The 22087-nt window shown below is 39.0% G+C and overlaps 2 protein-coding genes across 2 annotated transcripts in view; both read left to right on the forward strand.

Annotated features, from left to right (window-relative positions):
* Positions 1-22087, forward strand: part of INTS4 (integrator complex subunit 4) — a 121640-nt gene that overhangs the window by 90030 nt on the left and 9523 nt on the right. The window contains exons 15-21 of the mRNA XM_059069508.2: positions 643-800; positions 8858-8951; positions 12031-12111; positions 14185-14315; positions 19660-19719; positions 21484-21643; positions 21869-22012. Coding sequence (XP_058925491.1) covers positions 643-800; positions 8858-8951; positions 12031-12111; positions 14185-14315; positions 19660-19719; positions 21484-21643; positions 21869-22012 — 828 coding nt within the window. The remainder of the gene's footprint in view (positions 1-642; positions 801-8857; positions 8952-12030; positions 12112-14184; positions 14316-19659; positions 19720-21483; positions 21644-21868; positions 22013-22087) is intronic.
* LOC131759945 (cytochrome b-c1 complex subunit 6, mitochondrial-like) lies at positions 5530-5900 on the forward strand. Its single transcript, XM_059069532.2, is given in 2 exon segments — positions 5530-5661; positions 5664-5900. Coding segments are annotated over 2 exon segments (369 nt in total).

Raw genomic sequence — 22087 nt, forward strand, 5'->3', positions numbered from 1 at the left:
ACATGCTATATAAACTTATTTGGGAATAAATCATCACTCTTCTATGAAGTGAATGATCAAATAAAGGTTAAAAATAAATATGGCTAGGGGCTTCCATGGTGGCGCAGTGGTTGAGAGTCTGCCTGCCGATGCAGGGGACACGGGTTTGTGTCCCAGTCCGGGAGGATCCCACGGCTGAGCCCGTGAGCCATGGCTGCTGAGCCTGTGCATCCGGAGCCTGTGCTCCGCAACGGGAGAGGCCACAACAGTGAGAGGCCCGCGTACTGGAATAAATAAATAAATAAATAAATGTGGCTAAAGATTAATTTTTAGTCCTATTTCTGTGGTTAGCCCATTTATTTCAGTTAGCAATAGAAAATAATGTTATACCATTCTCTTTTCTTTTTCTCCTTGGCAGCTGTGGCTATATTTGGTAGACCATGTTGGTTTTCTCTCTCTTTCCCTTTCTCCCACTTAAGCTGAGGAAGGAGAAAAAGGTTGTTTACAGAATTATCTAGCTTTTTTTGTCCATTTCTTTGTTTGGTTCACATTTTTTTCCTGATTTCTTCGTGTTGCTAAAAACTGAGACCCAGAAGTTGTTGTTGTTGTTTTTTTTTAAGCCACAGAATTTGATGGCACTGTAACCCCACTGTGTTTGCTTAGTTACCAGGTAGAAAACTAGTGTCATCAGCTCTCTCTCCCAATATCATGCCTCATGAGGATCCTTCCCATCAGTTCCTGCAGCAGAGCCTTGAAAGGGTATACAGTCTTCAACACCTGGACCCTCAAGGAACTCAGGAGCTGCTAGAGTTCACCATCAGGTGAGGTGATTGATCATCCCTTTCCTTTGACAAAGTTAACGTTGTTAGGCTTGGCTTGTTTCTTTTGATTTCTAATGTTGGTTATAGGCTAGTTTTTCTGACGGTGTTGACATGATTTTATGATATTTTTATTTGGATTAGATTGTGGTTTAAGCATATTACAAAGAAAAGCTTTGTGTTCATGACAAGATTGATGATTAGTACAAAACTAGAAAGAGTTACAAAGAAGCTGTTTTCAATTTTTCTTACCTTATATTAGTTAGGGTAACAGAAAATGCAACTAACAGTGGCTTAAACAGGATAAAAGGTTAATTCTTTCTCATAGGCGGACCGAGCTGAGATGGCTGATGACCTAGATTCATTCTTTCTTATTTCTCCATCTTCTGCATCAAGTGGCCTTTGCCTGAAGATCCAAACTTTTTAACTATCCCCTTTGTAATCCAGCCTCTAGGAAAAAGGGAAGAGCAGCAGGGCATCATTTCTACAACCACTCCCTTTTAAAGACACTTCCCCAAAGTTGCATGATCTAATTGTACTTGTGTCCCATTGACTAGAACTTAAGTTATGTGGCTATATCTAGCTGTAAGGAGCTAGGAAAGGTAGTCTTTGTTCTGGATAACCAGTGCTTAGTTAACACTTAGTGACTCTGTTATTAAGGTAGAAGGGAAGGATATCAAGAACAATCAGCAGACTCTGCCAGGCCCTATTAGTATGTCCTGAATGATTTGAAAAGAAATGAAACCCATTTGCCTTTATTTTTTTTAATTTTTAAAATAAATAAATTTATTTATTTATTTTCGGCTGCGTTGGGTCTTCGTTGCTGCGTGCAGGCTTTCTCTAGTTGCGGGGAGTGGGGGCTACTCTTCGTTGCGGTGCGCGGGCTTCTCATTGCAGTGGCTTCTCCTGTTGCACAGCACGGACTCTAGGCGTGTGGGCTTCAGTAGTTGTGGCGCATGGACTTAGTTGCTTCGCGGCATGTGGGATCTTTCCGGACCAGGGTTTGAACCTGTGTCCCCTGCATTGGCAGGAGGATTCTTGACCACTGCGCCACCAGGGAAGCCCCCCTGGTGTCTTTAGCAAAGACAATATCTGTCTGCTTTTGTGAATAAGGTTTGATTGAAACACAGCCACACTCATTCGTTTAGGTACTGTCTATGGCTGCTTTCATTGCTGCAGTGGTAGATTGAGTAGTTACCACAGAGACTGTATGGACTACAAAGCCTAAAATGTTTACTATGTGACCCTTTACAGAAAAAGTTTGCTGACCCTGAAGTGATGCCTGGATCACATTTTCTTTCTCATCTGCTCCCTCACCAAGGTGATTAAATTTAGAAGCTGCTACTGAAGTTTTTGGCCCTGAGCCCAGGAAAATAAGCTCTACTTCCCCACTCAGCCACACCTAAATAAACATTTAAGTTTTGTCCTTGACAGTTTTCTATCCATTTGGCACTGAGAAGGTACAAAATGCACAAAAGCAAGCCAACTTGGTCATCACCTGCAGTGCTGGCTGTTAGTAGGTACTCAGTAAACGCCCAGGTTTGAGTCACTCTTACGATCTGGATTTTATGAGGTGATAGTCCTGTTGGACTTTGGGGTGGTCAGACTGCGGTTCTAGTGCTGTGGTCAGTCCTGGGCACTATGTTTCTAGTTAAGTGCATCCTGAGAAAGGTGGCCAGGATGGTGAAAGATCTGAAAGGAAAGCAGATGGTGCAGCAGTTACTGATGACCTACTGTATTTTACAAATATTATTGCAGTTAGATGTTGTTAACCATTTTACAATGAAGAAATAGAAATTTGGGGAAATGAAGCAATGTGCTAGGAAGTAGCAGAACTGGAATTTAAATCTAGCTTTATTTGACTCTAAAATTGTTGCTCTCTGATATGCAGCAGTGAAGGGGATTCTTTTGTCAGTGGAGATACGTCAGATGATCCCTGGGGTTCTTCAGAATTTACATTTTTCCATAGTTGCTGAAAAGTGAAATGTTAGTCAGAATTTCATACAGAAGTTTCTCTGATTAGGACTCTGGCTGTTTGCTTGTTAGTACTAGTATCAAATAAACTTCACTGTCAAACACATTGTCCTTTGTTGTAATCTAAGCAGCCATGTCACCCAAATAAGATTTCACCTCACTGCTGTTGTTCAGTGAGGACCCTGGGGGATGATTTTTTTGGTTTGTTTTTAGAACTTGCCATAACTACTTTGTCTTCACCACTGTATTTTGGGTGCCTTATTTAGGAGTTTAGTAAATATTTGTTGAAAACTCTGGTTATGATGGCTTAACCAGGAATGAAGACTTTTAATATTTTTATAGATGGCATTTTCTTCTGGTCATACCTCACCTTCAGTTGCATGGATTTAATCTATTGTAAGCCTCCGCTGTCCTTGATCATAGCAAGAGCTGCTGTCTATTAAGTGCCCACTCTTCTGTTTTATGTACATTATTTCATTGAATTTGAAAATAATTCCATGAGAATTATACAATTTTTACAATGAGTGAGGGAGCTGGAGTTCATTAATTTGTTACATGGTTTTTTAGCACAAAGCATTATGCTAGGCAGAAGGGACACAATAGTAAATAAGACATAGTCTCTGCTGCAAGGGATCTTACAGCCTTGTTGGGGAAATAGCTAGGTAAACAGGCAGTGAAGTATTGTACTTTCCACACAATACATTAAGTACAGGGTTTTCTAGAAGATGGAAAGGGCCACCTAACCCTTCCTTTCATGGTTTAAGCAATGACCAGAAGAATGAATAGATATTAGTCAAGTGAAGAAGGGAGAAGACTGTCAAACACAAGGAACAGCAAAGCCCTGGACTAGAACATAGGTTTTTCTAGCCCTTCCATCTTGTCACACTGCTCTGTTTCTGCATAAACAGACTGTATGATATGAAGGATCTGGTATAGTGAGGTTTAAAATCCAAAGACTTGTTTCAAATCAAAAAGGAAATCAGAAAAATACCTGGAGAAAAATGAAAACAAAAGTACGAAAATCCAAAACCTATGGGATGCAGCAAAAGCAGTTCTTAGAGGGAAGTTTATAGCGATACAAGCTTACCTCAGGAATCAAGAAAAATCTCAAACAACCTAACTTTACACCTAAAGCAACTATAGAAAGAAGAACAAACAAAACCCAGAGTTAGTAGAAGGAAAGAAATCACAAAGATCAGAGCAGAAATAAATGAAAAAGAGATTAAAAGAACAGTAGAAAAGATTGATGAAACTAAAAGCTGATTCTTTAAAAAAAAATAAACAAAATTGATAAACCTTTAGCCAGACTCATCAGGAAAAAATGGGAGAGGGCCTAAACCAATAAAATCAGAAATGAAAAGGAGAAGTTAACAACCAACACCACAGAAATACAAAAGATCATGAGAGACTACTGCGAACCACTGTACACCAACAAAATAGACAACCTAGAAGAAATGGACAAATTCTTAGAAAGGTACAATCTCCCAAGACTGAACCAGGAAGAAATAACAGACCAATTACCAGTACTGAAGTTGAATCAGTAATTTAAATATTCCCAACAAACGAAAGTCCAGGACCAGATGGCTTCACAGGTGAATTCCATCAAACATTTGGAGAAGAGTTAGCACCTGTACTTCTGAAACTATTCCAAAACATTTCAGAGGAAGGAACACTTCCAAACTCATTCTATGAGGCCACCATCACCCTGATACCCAAACTAGAAAAGGTATCACAAAATAATAAAAGTACAGGCCAATATCACTGATGAATATAGATGCAAAAATCCTCAACAAAATACTAGCAAACTAAATCTAACAATACATTAAAAGGATCATCCTTCATGATCAAGTGGGATTGATTCCAGGGATGCAAGGATTTTTCAATATCTGCAAATCAATTAATGTGATACACCACAATAACAAATTGAAGAATAAAAACCATATAATCATCTCAATAGATAACAGAGAGCTTTTGATAGAATGGAACATCCACTTCTGATAAAAACACTACAGAAAGCAGGCATAGAGGGAACATACCTCAATATCATAAAGGCCATATATGACAGACCTACAGCCAACATCATACTCAGTGGTGAAAAGCTGAAAGCATTCCCTCTAAGATCAGGAAAAGGAGGATGCCCACTCTCACCACTTTTATTCAACATAGTTTAACATACGGATGGCTAACAGGCACATGAAAAGGTACTCAACATTACTAATTATTAGAGACTGCAAATCAAAACTACAGTGAGATACTATCACCTCACACTGGTCAGAATGGCCATCATCAAAAAGTCTACAAATACTAAATGATGGAGAGTGTATAGAGAAAAGGAACCCTCCTATAGTTTGTGGGAACGTAAATTGGTACAGCCACTGTGGAGAACAGTATAACCTCTAGTGTAATGTAAACATGACTTTTATATGTACTGGGAAACCAAAAAACTTGCGTGCCTAGCTAGCTTTATTGTGATATTTGCTTTATTTGTGGTGGTCTGGAACTGAACCCACAATTTTCCAAAGTATGCCTATAATTGCAGTTCACATTGTAAAGATTAAATGAGCTCAAATAAGGAAACACCTAGCACACCTAGTACAGTGCACATAGGAGGTGCTATTTTGTACCTTTTTCATTAAAGAGTCCATAGTCTTCTGATGGATGTCTAAACTGAGGCTTCCTGAGGATTGTGGGCATAAAGAAATACAGAGAATAAGTGTCGCTGTTGCTGCTCATGTTGAGTCCACAACAGCAACTGGACATGGGGCTGGAGGACGAGCAAAGGATGCTGACTGGGTCTGGAGATCCCAAGGAGAAGGAAGAGGAGGAGGAGGAATTAGTGGATCCCCTAACAACAGTGAGAGAGCAATGCGAGCAGCTGGAGAAATGTGTATAAAGGCTTGGGAGCGGCTAGAGCTCTGTGATGAACATGTATCCTCCAGGTCAGTGACAGAGGAGGATTGCACAGAGGAGATCTTTGACTTCTTGCATGCAAGGGACCACTGTGTGGCCCACAAACTCTTTAACAGCTTGAAATATGTGTGCCGATTCATTCACCCCAGCCTTCATCACCTGAGCGTCGGGATATTTCCTTATGGTTTTGAACATGCCATTTGTTTCTTATTTGTATAACTAAGTTCATGTGAACCTCAAGGATTTTGGCTTAGGCAGGTAGCTTCCATGTAATTATCAGTGATTCCATCTTAATAAAGTCCAGTGGTCAGCAAAAAAAAAAAAAAAGAAATACAGAGAGGAAACACTGGGACACAGAGCGTTTTGAGCAGGGCTGGCAAGTTTCTATTTTTGTTTGTATAATAGTTCAGATTTCCCATGGCTAGTTGGGTTGCATCTTGTTTTGTGCAATTCAGAACAAATGCTACAGGGCAAGGGTGGTAGAATGACTTAACACTTGGGGGCAGTCAGCTAATGTATAGTCAGCTGGTCAGTGTTCTCTATAACGTAGCAGAAGGCAGAATCTTTCTGGAGATGAAATGGTTCAGACGTAGAATGATTCAGGGCCATCTTTTGCAAGAGAGACATCAGAGATGCGAAAGGGAGAGACCAGCTGGCCACCACAATAGGATTTTACAGTTATAGTTAGCTAGTACAGGGTCTTGCCTTTTATTGTGCTTGATTCCCACACTTGAGCAGGCCCTCCGGGATTAGCTCAAATCACCAAAACTCAGAAGAGTCGGTATATAAGGCACAGACCCTAATTTCTTCAGTCACTTCGGAAATAATTCATTTTTGCCCCTTTCCAGGGCATCTCCTTTCTTGTATCAAGGTTCTCAGGAGGCAGCATTAGCATCAGAAAGTTGCCTGAAATAAGAGGGAGGGGCTTAGTCCAATGGACAATTTTGTACAGGCTGCTATGAAACCTGATATAGTATCCCAGCCCTGAAACAGTTAACTTCCCTCATGAGCCAGATCTTTAGGTTTCCCACAGTTATCATTTCTATGTGAAATTTTAATACTGACATTAAAAAACCAAGCAGCTTTCTACGAATTTTTTCTGAGATTGTTAGCTTGCTCGCTCGCACTCTCTCTCATTCTCTCTCTCTCTCCTCCCCAAAAAAGAAGAAAGAAAAGAAAAACATTACTTTTTGTAGATGTATAGCATATTTCCAAAAGAATTTAAAAGAAACTGGTATGGTAGTTGCCTCTGGAAAAGATTACTGGTTAGCAGCACACAGGTATAGGAAAGTGGACTAATTTAATTGTCTTTAGTATCTTTTGAATTCTATTCCTTATCGGTGTAATTCTATAGCTAGGTATTTATAACCTATTAAAAAAAATTAAATGTTTCAAATCAATAGTCCCAGCCCTGAACACAACTATTTTATGTGTGTGTACCACTTTCTGTTTTCTTGTCCACAGGCAGATGTATTTAATATGGTTGCAGTCACTTTGTCTATACCTATATCCAGTTAGCATGCTTTAATTGTGAGTATCAGAAAACCTTATCTCAAATTAACTTATAATGGCTATTTATTTCTTCATATGAACAGAAATCAGAGGCAATTCTTAGTATGGTATGGTTAAGTAGTTCATTTATATCATTAAGGACCCAGTTTCTCTCTATCTCTTTGGATTTTTCTTGTCCTCAACATTTGCTTTATCCCAAGGCTTTTTTTCTTTTAGAGTTACAGTATGACTGCCAGTGATAATCAGGACTATAAAACATTCTTCTTCAGTCTAGTGAGAGATAGAGACAGAGAGAGAAAGAAAAAGAGAGTATGAGTGATTCATAGACCACCATCAGACCCACTTCAAGCATTGAATATAAGTCCTTCCATTAGGACTCATAAGGCCAACTTAGGTGACCTAACCAGGGAGATAATGTGTGCTAATTAGCTTAGTCCAGTCGGACTCTACCTGGAACTAGGTTTGGGGCACCTTCTCTTGAACAAAATCAGGGTTCACTGAGTAAGGAAAAAGTGGAAAATTACTAACTAGTTAGGCAGCCAATAGAGCCCACTATGATACCTTAAATTTTTTTTTTCTGATGATATGAAACATACTTATCGATTGTATAAAACACTTGGAAAAGGGCTTCCCTGGTGGCGCAGTGGTTGAGAGTCCGCCTGCCGATGCAGGGGACACGGGTTCGTGCCCCGGTCTGGGAAGATCCCACATGCCGCGGAGCGGCTGTGCCCGTGAGCCATGGCCGCTGAGCCTGCGTGTCCGGAGCCTGTGCTCCGCAACGGGAGAGGCCACAACAGTGAGAGGCCCGCGTACCGCCAAAAAAAAAAAAAAAAAAAACACTTGGAAAAGAAAGCATAGTTAGGAGAAGGCACTAAAAAACACCCTAATACCTCTATCTAGAAAATAGGTTGCTGTGTTTGTCTCATATTTCATATATGTGTGTGTATATATATATATATGATTTTTGCATAGTTGAGATAATATACCTTATTACCATATTATATTTTAATGGTTGTAGAATATTCCATTGACTGTATGTACAGTAATTTATTTAATAATTCCTCTACCATTGAATATTTAAATAGTTACTGGGTTTTATTATAACAGTCCACATAACAATGAATATTGCGGGGCATAAAGCATTTCATTTCTGTTGAATGTTTCCCTTAGAATTACTTCTAGCGTAAAGCTACTGATCAAAACTTTTGACTATATGTGTGACTTTCATAACGTAGTACAGTTTTGTTTTCCAGAAGAATTATAGCAGCTTAAACTGCTATCAAAGTGTAAGTGAACCAGTTTCATTATAACCACTTCAGCATTGAGTGCTGTCATTTAAAAATGTTTTACCGGGCTTCCCTGGTGGAGCAGTGGTTGAGGGTCTGCCTGCCGATGCAAGAGACACGGGTTCGCACCCCGGTCTGGGAAGATCCCACGTGCCGCAGAGCGGCTGGGCCCGTGAGCCATGGCCGCTGAGCCTGCACATCCGGAGCCTGTGCTCCACAACAGGAGAGGCCACAACAGTGAGAGGCCCGCGTAACGCAAAAAAAAAAAAAAATTTTACCAATTTACTAGGTATAAAATGCTAAAAAGCTTTTGACATGATCTTTAATTGGTGTTATTATCCTTATTCTATGTTTGGCTTGGGTTTTTATTTACTACAGGGATCTGCAAAGACTTGGAGAACTTCAGTCTGAATTAGCAGGAGTAGCTGACTTCTCTGCTACCTATCTTAGGTGTCAACTTCTTCTCATCAAGGTTGGTTTGAATCCATTTTGTTCATGAGTGTGTTGCTAAGAATGCAGTTTAATGGATCCAGCAGTGTTTGCTGCCGTAAGTAGAAAAATAACTGGTTTTATGCAACTGCTTAGCAATGGGGAAATTATGTACTCTGCAGTATAATTATATTTGCCTCTAATTAAAGAATTGTTAACTCATATAGGAATTTGAAGTTTTTAATTTGGGAGAATTCCTTTATCATTTAATTAGAGCAGGTTAGATAATGATTTGCATTAGAATCCCAAGGATTTTAATTGTTTTTTTAATAATTTGATTAGCAAAGATCTTATATAAACATTTGTATTTTATATATTTATGTATTTCTAAATGCTAATTTCATTTGGTCAAAGGTTGATTTCATTGCTCTAAAGAGCTAATGCCTTGCTGTCATTTCATACTAGGTAGTTAGAGTACATATATATACACACACAAAATTGGTACCCAAAAGCTGTTTCAGTTCACTGAGTTGAAAACAAGTTAAATTAGCTCAATAGCTGTCAGCTTCTGCAGCAGAGTTCTGCTGTAAATTTATGCTTAGAATTTAGAAGAGCCCTTCTAACTTGATAAGACTTAACTTGGCTTTAGTTCTAAATGTGGTTAGTCTTCAAAGTTATTAATGATATTTGACCAAAGTCAGAATAAATGGAGGCGTCAGAAATTATTTGCCACTGTAAGATATGTGAGCTTAGGGTTGTGTAGGTGTGTGTATGCATGTGAAGATGAGTGTGTACACTGAAGTAGGTTGGGATTTAAACAGTCCTTATTTGGCTAGATAGATTCTTTCAAATATATATGCCTGTGTAACCACCACCACAGTTAAGATATAGAAGATTTCCATTACCCCCCAAAGTTCCTTCATGTCCCTTTGCACAGTTATTTGGCTTTTCCAAGCTTCTATGAAACAAGGTTAATAATAACTCTACCCAGGTAAGGATTGGTAGCAAGCAGTCCATGTGAAAACCCTTGGTCTAGTGTCTGGTACATAGAGAGTGCCATGTCAATGTTGGTCTTCTTCCTTCTTCCTTGGCCTGTTGTCTTCTAGATAGGAATACAAGGCCTTTGAAAAGAATCCACTTTTCTTTAGTAGGAAAAGAGAAGAGATTACTCCTAAAAAGAACACAGAACTGTGTTTTTTATTTAGCATCATGTAGGAGAAGTGTATGTAAGGGACCCAGACTTAGAACCCAAGGCAGGCAAGTGTTTGATAATAGGGGAGGAGCTAAATAAGTTGTGGCACATCTACTCAACAGTATATTCTGTAGCAGTAATGATCTTTATGAAGAATTATGTAATAACATGACCAAATATGACATAATGTTATGTACCCAAAGAAGCATACAAAATTACTTCTGCTTTCTGACTACAACTATATAAAAAAAATGCATATAGGAAATGATTGGAAGCAAATATTCAAAAATAATAACTCAGTGGTAGTATGATTTAGGTTATTAAACAATGTCTGTATCTATAGTCTAGACCTGCCACTGTCAAATACAGTAGTCACTAGGTATGTGTGACCATTGAGCACTTTAAATGTTCACGTTGGGCTTCCCTGGTGGCTCGGTGGTTGAGAATCCGCCTGCCGATGCAGGGGACCACAGGTTCGTGCCCTGGTCTGGGAAGATCCCACATGCCGCAGAGCGGCTGGGCCTGTGAGCCATGGCTACTGAGCCTGTGCGTCCGGAGCCTGTGCTCCGCAGCAGGAGAGGCCACAACAGTGAGAGGCCCGCGTATCACGGGAAAAAAAAAAAAAAAAAAAAAAAAAAAAAGAAAGAAAGAAAATGTTTATGTTGATGACTTCCCTGGTGGTGCAGTGGTTAAGAATCCGCCTGCCAATGCAGGGGACATGGGTTCGATCCCTGGTCAGGGAAGATCCCACGTGCTGCAGAGCAACTAAGCCCGTGCGCCACAACTACTGAGTCTGCGCTCTAGAGCCCACGAGCCACAACTACTGAGCCCAAATGGCACAACTACTGTATCCCGCACACCTAGAGCCCGTGCTTCGCAACAAGAGAAGTTGCCACAGTGAGGAGCCCATGCACCACAAGGAAGAGTAGCCCTGCTCGCCACAACCAGAGAAAGGCCACGCCCATCAACGAAGACCCAGTGCAGCCAAAAATAAAAAATAAATAAATAAATTCATAAAAATAAATAAATGTTCATATTGAGATGTACTGTAAGTGTAAAATACACACTGGATTTCTTAGACTCAGTATGAAAAAAATGTAAACTATCTCATTAATAATTTAAAAAATATTGATTGCCTAGTGAAATAATATCTTATTTATACTGGGTTAAATAAACTATATTAAAATTAATTTCACCTGTTTCTTTTTACTTTTAAAGATGTGGCTACTATAAAGTGTAAAATTACATACACGGCTTGTGTTATATTTCTGTTGTACAGTGTTAGTCTAGGTTTTCTGTAATGTCATTATGTCTGTAATTAAGAAGGGATGTGAAAATAAGAGACTATAGCAGAGGTTTAGATGAGATGGCCGTATGGATGGATAGGCGAGGAGGGAGATGGAAGGTAAAATCCATGGCTCTAAGTGATAGTTTTGAATGTGCAGAGATTGAGAGAGGGAGGAATCTAGGAGAGCTTCTTGATTTCTTGTTTGAGTATGTTGGTAAGGTGATGGGGCTGTTCAAAGGATAGTGAGCATGGAGCAAAGAAAAAGGAACTAAGTCAGGGAAGAAGGGTCTAGGCAGTCTGGTTAGTCCAGTGACTCTGGGATCAAGGAGGTCCCAGAGCCTCAGAAGCCTGGTTTGCCTGGACATTCTTGGTGAGGCCTTCATGGCTCCTGCATTCTGCTTGCAAGCTCTGGTGTGGAACATAGGGTCTTTGGGCCAAGAATTGAATGGGGAGGAATTCATTTGGCCCAAATCATTGGTCTCTTCTCTGTCCGTAATAGGTAGGGCTTATTGGCCTAAAAGAATAAGAATGAGAGGAAGTCTTGATCACGGTAAATTTTCAAAGCAAAGCAGACACACTTAAGTCTCAAATTATATGGCAGTCTTTCTGACCTCTGTGCTCTGTCCTCTCCTGATTTGTTAGGCCTTGCAGGAAAAGCTGTGGAATGTGGCTGCCCCTTTGTATTTGAAGCAGAGTGATTTGGCCTCAGCAGCAGCAAAACAGGTAAGCTTATTGAGACCTTCTCCTCAGGTGGATCTCTGTCCAGATCTCTGTCCAGAAATTGCATTGTCTAAGTTAGAGTCAGAGGCCTTCACAAGGCTCTGCTGTGGCCTCCCCACTTTCAGCCTGTGTCAGAAGTTAGTGATATGAGAAGCAGCATAATTAGGGGATACAACACTGGCTTTAGAGTCAGGGGACTTGGGTTCTTTTCCCATGTCTGCCTCTAATTTGTTGGGTGGTGTTGAGCAGTTTACTTAACCTCCCTGATTTCTAAGATTTCTTTTGTGTTCTAAAATAGTATTAGTTTGTATTTCAGATGTACTAAAATCCAATAAATTCTATCATGAATCTTTCATCTGAAAATGTAGCTGAACTTATTTTGAGGTGGTTTACATTTTTAGCCTGTATCATCTCTCTTTCTCTCTCTTTTCTTTAACCATCTCTTTAATATTTAAAGGTCTGTTTTTTCCTCCTCAGTTCATTAAGTAGCATTTAATTTTACTTGCCTTAAGTTTATTTCTTTCTAGTTTTGAGCAATTTCCCTTCATTCTTGGGTATTGGGATTTGGTGAACTCTTCTGGGTCATGTTTTCCCAATAGTAAGTCTTTATATGACTAATTACGACCCAGTAGGAAGATAATGATGGTGACTATGATTGTTACATTACAGTTCACTAAATGATTTCAAGTCTATTTTAATTAGCCCTCATAATAATCCCATAAGGTTGGAATAAGTATTAAGTCCATTTTACAGATGAAACAACGCTCAGCAAGGTTATATTCATAGAGCTATAAGTAGTAAGTCAGGGACTTGAGCTCAGGTACTCTGATACCCAGAGTCTGTTTTCTTTCCACTACTCTGCTTCATCTCTCGTCTAATCTAGACTCCCTCTCAGACCTGCCATGTGGCTTATTGTAGGGGAGTAGAACTTAATGACAGCCGACCACCAGTGGGCCATGTTGGGAGGGATGGGACAGGGAGCAGTAGTCTGGAAGAAAGAGAAAGGAATTACCATTGCTATGTGACAGTTACTGTGCTAAGTACCTTCCATACCCCATTTAATCCTTTAAATTTTATGATGTTGGTACTGTTTCTTCTGCATTTACATGTAGGGAAACTGAGGCACCATGTAATTAGGAAACTTATCTTACTGTCAGTTGTAGAAGACAACTGACAGGGCTCTGACTCCAAAGCCTTCAATGGGAGGCAAGCATCATTGCCTGCCATCATTGCTTGCCTCCCATTGAAGAAAGGGAAGAGAAGGAGAAGCATCATTCAGGGGGAGTCGCTGACTTGGATAGAATAGAGCGAGAGCTTAAGATGCACTGGACTTGAACTGAGGTCACTGACATTGTTTTCTGCACTGATTCCCTCCCTAAAATCCCTCTGACAGACCAGGCTCATAGAGCAGTCTGGACGGCTAACAGGTGGTCAATGGTTCCTAATACTAAGTTCTTGAGGACTTTTCGTGAGGATTACGTTTCCATTCATATTCATTTGCCACCTCATCACAGTGAATTTGCTTTAGTTACAAGCAGTGCTTTACAGTTTTATCAGTGTTTAAACTTTCATATCTTTATATCATCAACTAAGATGATATTACCAGATGAAAGTTTGTTTTTTTAATTGACAAAATAATTTATTCTCTCAACATGTATATTAATTTCTCTCAAATTACACTAATTTCTCTCAACATGGGCACTTAAAAATCTCAGTTCAGAATTAAAGCATAGGCGTTAAAAAAAGCACTCTGGGGCTTCCCTGGTGGCGCAGTGGTTGAGAGTCTGCCTGCCGATGCAGGGGACATGGGTTCGTGCCCTGGTCCGGGAAGATCCCACATGACGCGGAGCGGCTGTGCCCGTGAGCCATGGCCGCTGAGCCTGTGCGTCTGGAGCCTGTGCTTCGCTACGGGAGAGACCATAACAGTGAGAGGCCTGCGTAACGCAAAAAAAACAAAAAACAAAAAAAACCCACTCTGTTCAGATCTGGGTTCACTTAGAATCCTGTGCTGCTCTTTGCTCTTAAGTAAGACTATAATGATATTTTTTCTGCTTATTACTTACCTTTTCTTTATAGATCATGGAAGAAACCTACAAAATGGAGTTCATGTATAGTGGTGTGGAGAACAAGCAGGTGGTGATTATCCATCACATGAGGCTGCAGGCCAAAGCCTTGCAACTTATAGTAACAGCACGGACTGCTCGGGGGTAAGATGTGTGGTTGGTGAAAAAGGGTGGCTGAGTCCTTTTAAAGACACTTACAACTGCATTCAGAGATCTCACCAAGGTTAATGATGCATGAAATAATATTTAGGAAAGACTACCTAAGGGATATACAAGCTCTTCATTTTTTCAGGTATTCCAAGTTACATTCTTGGATCAGATTAGATCCCTGGAAAAACCCTTTGGTGGCTCTCCATTGCCTACAACACATCATAGGGCTTCATCTGGCAACAAAGCATTCTGTTTAGTCCTTGATAGATTTCTTTAAAAATATAGTGCCAGAACCACTTTTTTTTCTCTTCTGATGGGACTAGTGCTCTATCTTAGGCAGTAAAGACAAATTATGAGAATGTATGGTGCTGTGAGAGACTACTTTGTTCAAATCTTGACCTCTCTACTTGTTGTTTGATTACAGACAGGGTTTTTTAGCTTCTCTGTGCCTTGTTTTCTTGTCTGTAAAATGAGAACCATGACAACATCTATCTCATGGGGTTTCCTTGAAAAATGAATGGGATAATAAGTGTAAAAGCACTTAGCATTGTACGTAGTACATAGTAAGAGCTCATTATGATTGTAGCTGTTAGACTTTCTGATAATGAGAATTGCTATATTTCATTGATTCTAAAATGCACATTTAAAAATTTTACTTCTCTGAAATCAGATATTTTGATGGTGTGCCATAGTTTGATTGAAAGTGTTTTTGTTTCTTGGTGTTTCATAAAATAAAGGTGCATCTTAAGAATAATGGCACCATGGATTTAATATAATATAGTACTTAGGAAACTCGTTATCAGACACGAGACACATTTGATGCTCAGTCCGTTGTGTCAGCCTAAAAATAGTGTAGAGAAATAAATTTGAGTGTTTAAGTAAGCACTGAAAAATACATTAAAAGGAACATTGTATTTATTTCTTTGCTTATCTTGATAGCAACCTGATAAACTCAGGTAGTGATTTAATTTTAGAGATAGCCATACATTCATTTAACAAATGTTAATCCTTGCTATGTGCCAGTCACAGCTGAGAAAAGATAGGTGCTTGTGATGGCATCTACACATTTTTATTTAAAGAAAATAAATATCTTTTTCAGTTTATATATGATTATTATAAAAATTTAAATATTGCAGATTAAGTGAACATTCTGTTCTCTGGTAATCTGCCCCTTATAAAACAAATGACTAAAAGTGTAGATTATAAATGTGTGTATTAGCGTAAATCGAATCATAATATACTTCGCTGTTCTGCCATATTTTCATTTCATCCAACAATATAATATTTCATATTTCCATGTCATTATATAAAGATTCCAATATATATGGTGTTTACTCATGCTATATTATTTTATATTTTCCATTTGTATGCATTGCTGCTTCTTTTTCTTTTTCCTTGATTTTTGATGGAAATTTTTGATTGTTTTGTTTCTTTTTGTTTCTTTCTTCTCCTAGGGGTTTGAATGTTCTGTACCCTAATTTTAACCTATTCAAGTGAGAGGCAGTAGAACATAATGATTAAGAGGGCTGGGGTGCCTCATTGCTTTGGTTCAGATCTTGACTCCACCATTTGCAAACTTAGTGACCTTAGACAAGTTACTTAAGAACTTCTGTCTCAGTTTGTTTCCCATAAGTTAAACTGGGATAATAAGAGTACTTGCCTCTCTGTCATAGGGTTATTGTAAGGATTATTGAATTATTTTATGTAAAGACCGTAAAATACTGCCTGACACATTAAGAGTAAACACTTGACAAATGTTAGCTCATTTTAGTTGTATAAGTAGTATTTTTACTCATATATATATATAATTTTTTTTTATTTTTGGCTGTGTTGGGTCCTTGTTGCTGTGCACAGGCTTTCTTTTTACAGCGAGTGAGGGCTACTTTTCATTGCGGTGCACGGGCTTCTCATTGCAGTGGCTTCTTTTTGTTGCAGAGCACGGGCTCTAGAGCACAGGCTCAGTAGTGGTGGCACACGGGCGTAGTTGCTCCATGACATGTGGGATCTTCCCAGACCAGGGCTCGAACCCGTGTCCCCTACACTGGCTGGAGGATTCTTAACCACTGCGCCACCAGGGAATCCCTACCCTTATATTTTTAATAAACAGATTGACCTTATATTTTTCAGCATTAGAAAATAGAATTTATGATCATCTTTATCAAGACCACATCTAATCAGAATGAAAGTTTTAGTGTACTTTTATTTGATTGTTTCATGCTGTTAAATAATTTAGAATTTAGTTTCAGATTGTTCTTTTTTTAATTGAAGTATAGTTGGTGTACAATATTAGTTTCAGGTGTATAGCATAGTGATTCAGTATTTTTACAGATTATACTCCATTAAAAGTTATTATAAGATAATGGCTATAATTCCCTGTGCTGTACAATATATTGGATTATGGTTTTTAATGTATCTCTTATTTTAAGAATTCTTTCTTAAAATATGCATTACTCTTTATAAGTACATTATCAAAATAATTTAGGTCCAGCTTACCCATCACTGTTCTTTTTGTATCACAATTGCCTTTTAAAATTCCTTGTTCTGGGCTTCCCTGGTGGCACAGTGGGTGAGAGTCCACCTGCCGATGCAGGGGACACGGGTTCGTGCACCGGTCTGGGAAGATCCCACATGCCATGGAGCGGCTGGGCCCATGAGCCATGGCTGCTGAGCCTGCACATCCAGAGCCTGTGCTCCGCGACGGGAGAGGCCACAACAGTGAGAGGCCCGCGTACGGCAAAAAAAAAAAAATTCCTTGCTCTAATTCACTATTTTTCTGACTGGAACACATTCGCTAGTATTGTTTTTCAGAGTAAGTATATAAGTAGTATACTCATTGAGACTTCGCATATCTAAAACTGCCTTTCTTTTGCTCTCATACATAATTGGAATTTTCAGAACTCTGTTAATATTGCTATGTTGCCTTTTAGTGTTTAATGTTACAGTTAGGATGTCTGATGTCTTGTCTGGTTCTCTTTCCTTTGTAGTTAGCTTAATTTTCATGGCTCAAAGCTGTAAACTTTTCTTTTTCTTTTTAGAATTCAGAAATTTCATCAGGATATGTCTAGTTATGTGTTTCATTATTCTTACTGACCTTTAATGGGACTTCGAAGTCTCAGCTCTGTTTTATCTCAGGGATTTTTCCCCTCTATTATTTCTTTAATTACTACATCTTCCATCTACTCCAGTCTGCCATACTGGATACTGTATCTTCTGGATCTATTTTCCCTATATCTTATCTTTTCTCTCATAATTTCAGTTTCTTTTTCTACTTTATATTCTGAGTAAATTCCTCAACGTACTCTTTTAATTTACCATTTCAGTTTTCATCATTTTTCATTCTAGTGTTATTCAATTGTTGAGTTGATTTCATTATTATTATTTCCAAGTGTGCTTTCTTCTGTGTATGTTTTTTGTAACAGTTTTTCTCACTTTATCAATGTGATATCCTTTCAAATCTCCTCTTAAATCTTAATCAGGTTGTTTATTAGAATTTTTAAAAAAGCTTTCTGTGCTTTCTTCCCTAGACATTACCTCATTGAGGTCTGCTTGGTCTCCTTTACATCTCCTTATCATCCTTATAACATCTAATAATTTTGCATTGTCTTTGAATACTTATAAGTGAAAGTTTAGAGTAGTTTAAATTGGTAACTGGTATAGGCTTCCCCAACAGTTATAGGTCAATGATTGGTTTCCCCTGGTGGGCCTCACTCTTACATTGAAAGTGGGGGTTCTTAGTGCTAGAGGCCTACTTCATGTACGTACCATGTAGGTGAGGCTACTGTTTGGGGGGTAGGGAAGAGTTCCCAAATCTTTTTGTATTTTACTGCTTGGAAATTCTCCAAGTTGGTTGTATGTGAGCAAGCCAAAAAAGGTGCTACTTGGCCAAATTGCTTTCATTTCAGTCTCTGCTTAGCTGGAGTTCTCCCTTCCAGCCGTCTCATCCTAGGTGGTCTTTGGTTGGTTAACCTCACCAGCAAATTTCAGTTCCACTTCTAGTAGGTTGTCAGAGTTAAAGTTTCAAGTGCTACCTGCTTTTTAGGAAAATAATTCAAATTAATGTTGATTGTAGAGTACATTTTCATCTGCCATTTATCATTTATTTATCCATTCAACAAATATTTATTGCATAGCTGCTTGTGTCAGGAAATACATGATGAATGATACAAAGTCCCTACTCTAATGGAGCTTATAGTTTAGTAGAAAAACTTGACTCGGTTATTAAGAACCTTGATACCATTCTCTCACATGTTTTTATATAAGGAAAGAGTATTTGTTTTTTCTTCACTGGAACTTTACTCCTTCAATTAATAATATATTAATGAAAATTAGTGGAACATTCCCTGCAGAAATTATAAGAAATAAAATGCACAAAGATCAAAGGAAAGATCTGTTTTGTGATTAGTAAGTTATATTGGCCTGGCATGTTGCCTAGCTTATTTAGGTATACATTTAAATTTTTACAGAAATAAAATACTCTTAAGTACTATGGGACCAAAGAAGACAAGATAGACAAGAAAGCATATAGTCTGTGTCTGTGTGCAAAGTAGTAACAAAACTTTTTCCCCTTCTGCATGAGAATTTGACCTTTGGTTTCCAGGTCTATTCCTTGGAAAGCTGATCACATCAACTCTATTACTAGGTGACACTGCTATGATAAAAATGTTCTCTGAGAAAATTACATGTAGACTAGAGGAAAGTATCCGTGAACTATAATTACCTAATGCAGACACCATAACTTTGGGCTTCATTGAATGCAGTGATTCTTGTAACTGAGCATATCCCTGTGGGGACCCTGGAAGGTATGCCTTTGGATTACTTCGAGAGATATTAGCACGTATGGAGCATGAGGCTTCTAAGTGAAGATGGTCTCCACATTCGCCTGATGTGTAGATCTCATCTCCTTGAACCTGAGCTGTCAGTGGCAAGGTCAGAGCTCCCAGACAGCTATGTAGATGGCTGAATGGGCTGCTGCAAGGACTCCTGCAGAGGAGGAATGTGACATTGCACTGCCTGTAAGCTGTGCTCCTGTCCTATATCCTTACTGAATCTGGTGCCAAGTGTGGCCTGGGATAGTCTTTGATTTTGAATGTACATTGAGCCTAATGGGTACTGCAGTGTTTTAAATAGGTCTTGGGATCCTGGCAAATATTTCCCCCTAGGTCCATTAGGAGTCCTCTATTTCTCTTACAGATAATTTTTATAGTATAATATGCTCATCGTCTTTTCTTGTGGGCTCAGGTTTCTGGAACTTTGGTCTTTACTCCTCAGTTCTCAGATTTCACAAGCAAATTACATGGGTTTTTGTTTGTTTTGTTTTGTTGTTTTTTCTTTTCTACAGAGTTGACCCCTTATTTGGGATGTGTGAAAAATTTTTGCAGGAAGTGGACTTTTTTCAGAGGTAAGTATTTCATCACCTTCTAGCTTATTAAATCTTGGTTATGTAGAGGTCATACTTACAGGGAAACAAGAGCAATCACAAGCCAGAATCTTTGGTTTAGCCCATGCAGCCAAGCTATTATGATACATGCAGTGTGCCCTAATTTGTATACAGGTGGCTCTCAGTATCCATGGGTCCTGCATTCATGGATATGGAGGGTTTGACTGTATTATTCCATTTTATATAAAGGACTTGAGCATCCATGGATTTTGGTATTTGCAAGGGGTCGTGGAACCAATCCACCACAGATACTGAGAGATAACTGTATTTTCTCTACTGATATGTAAACTTCTTAAGTTAGCTAAACATACAGCATAATAATAAAAACATCAGGAATTTTTTTGATTCAGCACTCAGCTGGGCCAGAAAAAGACAAATATTATGTGGGAAAACTTAAACTCTTGTTGAAAAATCACAACTTGTCTATTTTTTTCCACCATGGTTCTTAAACTTGCGTATTTCTCTCTAATCTACAAAAATTGTTCCATCACTGTATAGGTAGCTTTTATTTTGTAGCATAGATATGTTTTCTCAGGATTCATTATGAAGTAAATCAGCTAAAACAGATGCAGTCAATGAGTGGAAAGCTTGGTGAAACAATGGGGGTTGAGGTAGTGACCTTGACTGTGACCTGTGGTATGCTGGCGATACAATACTGGAAAGAAGGCATTTATAGGATTTTAAAATCTAATATTTATTAAGTCTAATATTTCATTTTTTCACTCCTTGCTTCTACCCCCATGAACTTTACCAAACCTGACTCTACAGGTTTGTATGACCTACACTTTTCAGGCTTTTTTCATTTGGGTGATGATGGCTTTCTGTAGGGCTGAGTTGCAATACTACTCTTCACCAATAGGAGCTGCTCTCTAGTAAATGATACAATCTAGCTTGACTCTTTGGATCCTGACTTCAAATCTCTACGAAGTCCATGCCTTACTTTTGGTTTTAGATTTTTTTTTAAATTGAAATATAGTTGGTTTATAGTATTGTATATGTTTCTGGTGTACAGCAAACTGATTTAGTTAGACATAGTTTTAGATTCTTTAAGGTGGAGAGTCTGTTTTTGCACAGTTGGGTTGGAGAGATTTTTGTAAAGATGACAGCTCTGATTTGCCACAGATGAGGATCTGTTGTTAAGAGCTGCACATTCTTTCTTAATTCAGCCTCTGAGTCCCTGTACTGATATCACTCCTCAGTGAAATATTTTTTGATTATCTCCTTCTACAAAGCAGAGTACTGTAGAATCATTCAGAGCTGGGAGTAAGTTACTTAACTTTTTTTAAGCCTCAGTACATTATCCTCTCTGAATCTCAATGTTCCTATCAGTGATACTCCATTAAGACAGGCTTTTTCTTCTCTTTTGCTCAGTGTAATGTCCCCAGTGTCTAGAATAGTACTTGGTAAGGCCTAAAGACATATTTGTTATATTAATTAATGAATCTGTAATATGACGTAATAATTCTAACAATGCACAGGATTGCTGGGAGCATTAAATAAGATAGTGTAAAACACTTAAGAGGATGCCTGGCATATATAGGTATTTAATAAGCAAGGCTGTTAATGATGGTCATGTCACTACAGCATAATTACATAGATGCATGGCTTTCCTCGGTAACCATGAACTCCTCCAGTTCATCACTTTTCCTACCTCAGGGCTTGGCAGAAGTTTGGGGCTCAGCCTGTGGTGAATGAATGCATAGTTGCTTCTGTTTGTTCCTTCAGGTGTTTCATCGCTGATTTGCCCCACCTGCAGGACAGCTTTGTGGACAAACTTCTTGACCTCATGCCCCGACTCATGACATCCAAACCTGCAGAAGTGGTCAAAATTCTACATACCATGCTGCGGCAGAGTACCTTCCTACACCTCCCCCTTCCAGAGCAGGTCAGCGTCTGTGTCATACCCCTTCAGGCGAAATCCATCCAGAGAACATCCAAAACTGCTCATCTTGGTGATCTTCTTTGACCAGTGGAGAAGCTGGGTTAGGGCCTTTCCTCTGATTGACTAACATATGTCCACCCATTAGATAAGGAGACAGAAAGGCAAGGATCATGTTTTGTTACCCAGAGATGACCTGGCTTTAGAATCATATTTTCTTCTTGCTTACAGATCCACAAAGCCTCAGCCACCATTATTGAGCCAGCGGGCGAGTCAGACAACCCTTTGCGGTTTACATCTGGTTTGGTGGTGGCCCTGGATGTCGATGCAACCTTGGAACATGTGCAGGATCCTCAGAGCACTGTGAAGGTCGAGGTCTGTCAGGTTTTGGTTCCCATGGAGCTTCTAAACTGACTTTGTGTTGGAACTTTTAACTTTAGCACCCCTATA

The sequence above is a fragment of the Kogia breviceps genome, chromosome 7 (genome assembly GCF_026419965.1).
Source record: "Kogia breviceps isolate mKogBre1 chromosome 7, mKogBre1 haplotype 1, whole genome shotgun sequence".
NCBI lineage: Eukaryota > Metazoa > Chordata > Mammalia > Artiodactyla > Physeteridae > Kogia > Kogia breviceps.